Source organism: Propithecus coquereli, unplaced genomic scaffold (genome assembly GCF_000956105.1).
Source record: "Propithecus coquereli isolate 6110/MARCELLA unplaced genomic scaffold, Pcoq_1.0 Scaffold166, whole genome shotgun sequence".
Taxonomy (NCBI): domain Eukaryota; kingdom Metazoa; phylum Chordata; class Mammalia; order Primates; family Indriidae; genus Propithecus; species Propithecus coquereli.
Window position 1 is genome coordinate 2,516,257 of NW_012141191.1, and position 3,160 is coordinate 2,519,416.

At 40.8% G+C, this 3,160-nt stretch overlaps 1 protein-coding gene across 1 annotated transcript in view; it reads left to right on the forward strand.

The window, feature by feature from the left end:
• TRPM3 (transient receptor potential cation channel, subfamily M, member 3) overlaps positions 1–3,160 on the forward strand; it is a 338,389-nt gene that overhangs the window by 104,094 nt on the left and 231,135 nt on the right. Inside the window, exon 8 of the mRNA XM_012641622.1 lies at positions 2,358–2,532. Within this exon, the coding sequence (XP_012497076.1) occupies positions 2,358–2,532 (175 nt within the window). The remainder of the gene's footprint in view (positions 1–2,357; positions 2,533–3,160) is intronic.

Sequence of the window (3,160 nt, forward strand, 5' to 3'; positions counted from 1 at the left end):
GAGGCATAGATATATTTAATATTTATGAAAAAGATAATACTTTGCTCCATCTAATTTTTAGCACCGAATTTGACTAAACTCTCAAACAATCAGCCTTGGAGAACTGATCCTTTCACCTATGTGTGTGCTCAAAGGGAGAGGATCTTTTCGGCCATCATGCCCGCTGTCCCGTAGACCCTAGATCACTGGCATTCTGGTAGGTCCATTCTAGGGCTTCTCCCTCCGTGAGAACACTGAGTGCATCACATTAGGAGTCTGTGAGTTGGAGTAAAGATCCCACTGATAGAATCCATGCTCAAGAGTCAGAATTTGGTAAATTCTAGGATCTTTTAATCCTGGAATGAGTCTAAATATATCATTTGATTTAAAACAGCAGGTATATTGTTCCTTAATATAAAGTCAGTGATACAGGAGCATGTGCTAAAGCAAAGCAAAGGGGGAAATTAAGTAGCGCAGTACTTTGGGAAATTCTTCATAGAATAACCTTTAAACATGGGAGAAGACGCTATCTTTTTCCAAGGCATATTAAAATACAAATCCCTATGGAGTGGAAATTTTTTATGACAGCAAATTCTCCTCCAAAAGAGGAATGCTATATTAATATTGCAAGTTAACTCTTAATCTTAGAAGTGCCTTTCAACAGGAATTTAATCTTCATAATCAGCAGCAATGGGGAGAGAGAGTGTCTCTCTCATAGACACCCAAACAGAGCTTTAAAGTCACCTATTGTCTGAGTCACCAAGGACTCCTGGGTCAAAGCAGAATAGCAAGACCTTTCACTTATCTTTCCTTGGATTTGAGAAAATAATTCTCAAAACCTCCCCATCCACTGAAAACTAATGGGGTCCCAGGTCACTTCTCTCTGCCAGTTCCCTATGGGAGACAAAAAGAAATCTTGGCATCTTGCCTTGATCAATAATCATCATTTTCTTTTACATTTCTTAAGTGTAGATTTAAAATGGCACCCATTTTTGCGTAACCGGCATTTTGGACCATTCCTTTAAGACGAAAATCAACAATGAGAAACACTGACTTAGAAGAGATAAGGCCTGAGGATACTGAAGTATTTATATGTTAGAAGTAAAACAGGTCACCTAAGTCAAAAATATCTCTCACTAATAGAGCAAGAAATCAAATCCCAAACTATTATTTGTCACTGGGAAGTGGTTTCTTGATGTAAGACAAAAACCACAGCAAAAGGAGTAAAATGGAGAATTCAGATGTCCGAGAGTATTTTTTTTAATTCATGTTTACAGAAGTGGCATGGAACTTTGATTGTTTCTTTTTTAAGATAACTGCTTTGTGTACCCTGTAAGCCCAGCTCATCTTTATGGTACTGCTTGATTCTTTAACCATTCTGGGGAGGTAGGGAGAGGAAATACAGTGTGATACAAAATTGAACAAAAGGAAGTTATTCAATGAACAGTGATGCTTGAAATGTCACTTGATAATGAATTTAATTTCTTCTTATCATGTCTCTCAGGGACCTTTGATTTTAATACTTCTCTTTAATGTTAGGTTGAACCATACATACAGTGCCAATAGTAGAGCAAATTTTACCTCAAAACAGCAATGTCTTATGGTTCAGCATAAACAACTTAAATACTTTAGGAAAGATCTGTGAAACCCCTTAATTCAACTGAATTCGACAAAGGTTGACTGGACACCCGCCACGTGCCCGACACCCTGTTCAGCAGTGAAGGACGCAGTAATGACAGGTGGCAGATGCCAGGGCTCCTGGGCAATTGATCATGCCTATTGTGCTGGTGAGAGTCAACAATCAAGCTGATCATCTATAGTCAAAAATAAGTCTATAATTCAGCCAGTAGTTGCTTCAACAAGTTAAAATATAACCCCCAGCTGATTTTGATAGTCTTTAATAAAAAGAGCCATTTAGGCATTTTCTTACCACTGTGATAATTTCAGGGTGGTGGCATTTTTTTTAACTTCCCACTTTTCATCCAGAAAACTGAACCATTAGATAGTCAAGAGACTTGCTTCAGGTCACGTTTGGCTTCCAGTCTTTTTGCTGCTGGCGCAGAGTTTTAGCTGTTGACCAATTCCTTTCTCTCCCTCCTCACCCTAACCTCCCCCTGAAAAAAGTATGGAAGCCATAGCCTTTGCTGACCCCAGCACCCTGGGGGTTGTGGGGAGAGGGCAAAGTCAGACTGGTGGGGAAATTCTGCTAAAGGGTTTTCTGTAAATTTTTGCTCAGTATTTTATCCCGTCATACGTTGTTACCTCCCCCGTGCTCAGTAATTTTAGTTTGTGCTTTTTGTTTCTCTTTTTGTTTCTTTGGTTTGCTGGCTTTGTGTTCTTTTCTCTTTTTTTCCTTTTCTTTTCCTTTTTTAATGCAGGAATCGGTCAAGGCGTTCCAGTGGTGGCGCTCATTGTGGAAGGAGGACCCAATGTGATCTCCATTGTGTTGGAGTACCTCCGAGACACTCCTCCTGTGCCGGTTGTTGTCTGTGATGGGAGTGGACGAGCGTCCGACATCCTGGCATTCGGGCATAAATATTCAGAAGAAGGCGGGTAGGTAATTTGCCAGGACCCATGGTAGATACTTAGTGCAAAGCCTGTGTTCAAAGCCTGGACAAGAGGGTATTAGTTACCTGTGTTTTTAGTAGCTCAACCAAGACTTCACATCAGCACCAGCTATGAACAAGTTGTCTCAAAGACATCTGTCATGGGAGGGTGGTGGAGAAGAACAGAGGAACATATTCTGAATGTCCTGTGAAGTAGGAAATTCCATGAAAACTCTACAAGACCACACTGACATAAAGAGGATAAAGGGAAGCAAGGAGGTCATAGTACACGGTCTCCTTTCTCTTCTCTTCATTCCTCCCAATAAGGAGAAGCAGGAATTGAGCTTTAACACATGGAGCACAGCTAATCTGGACCACATAGTACAGGTTAGTGACTAGAGAGAAGCTGGGATGTGCAGCTTCCAGGCTTGGCCTCCAAATACCAGCATTGCCGAGCAACTGTGCAGACACATGGTGGACTGTGCTGTCAGGTCCCTCTAGATGGGCTTGGAAAGTAAAATCTCTGTAATGGTAACTGCTCTGGTCCTCTGAAAACTCCTCTTGAATCCCTCATGCACTTCCCTTGGGCTATCAGTCTCCTAATGCTACTTTTTTTTTTTTTTTTTTTTTTTTTT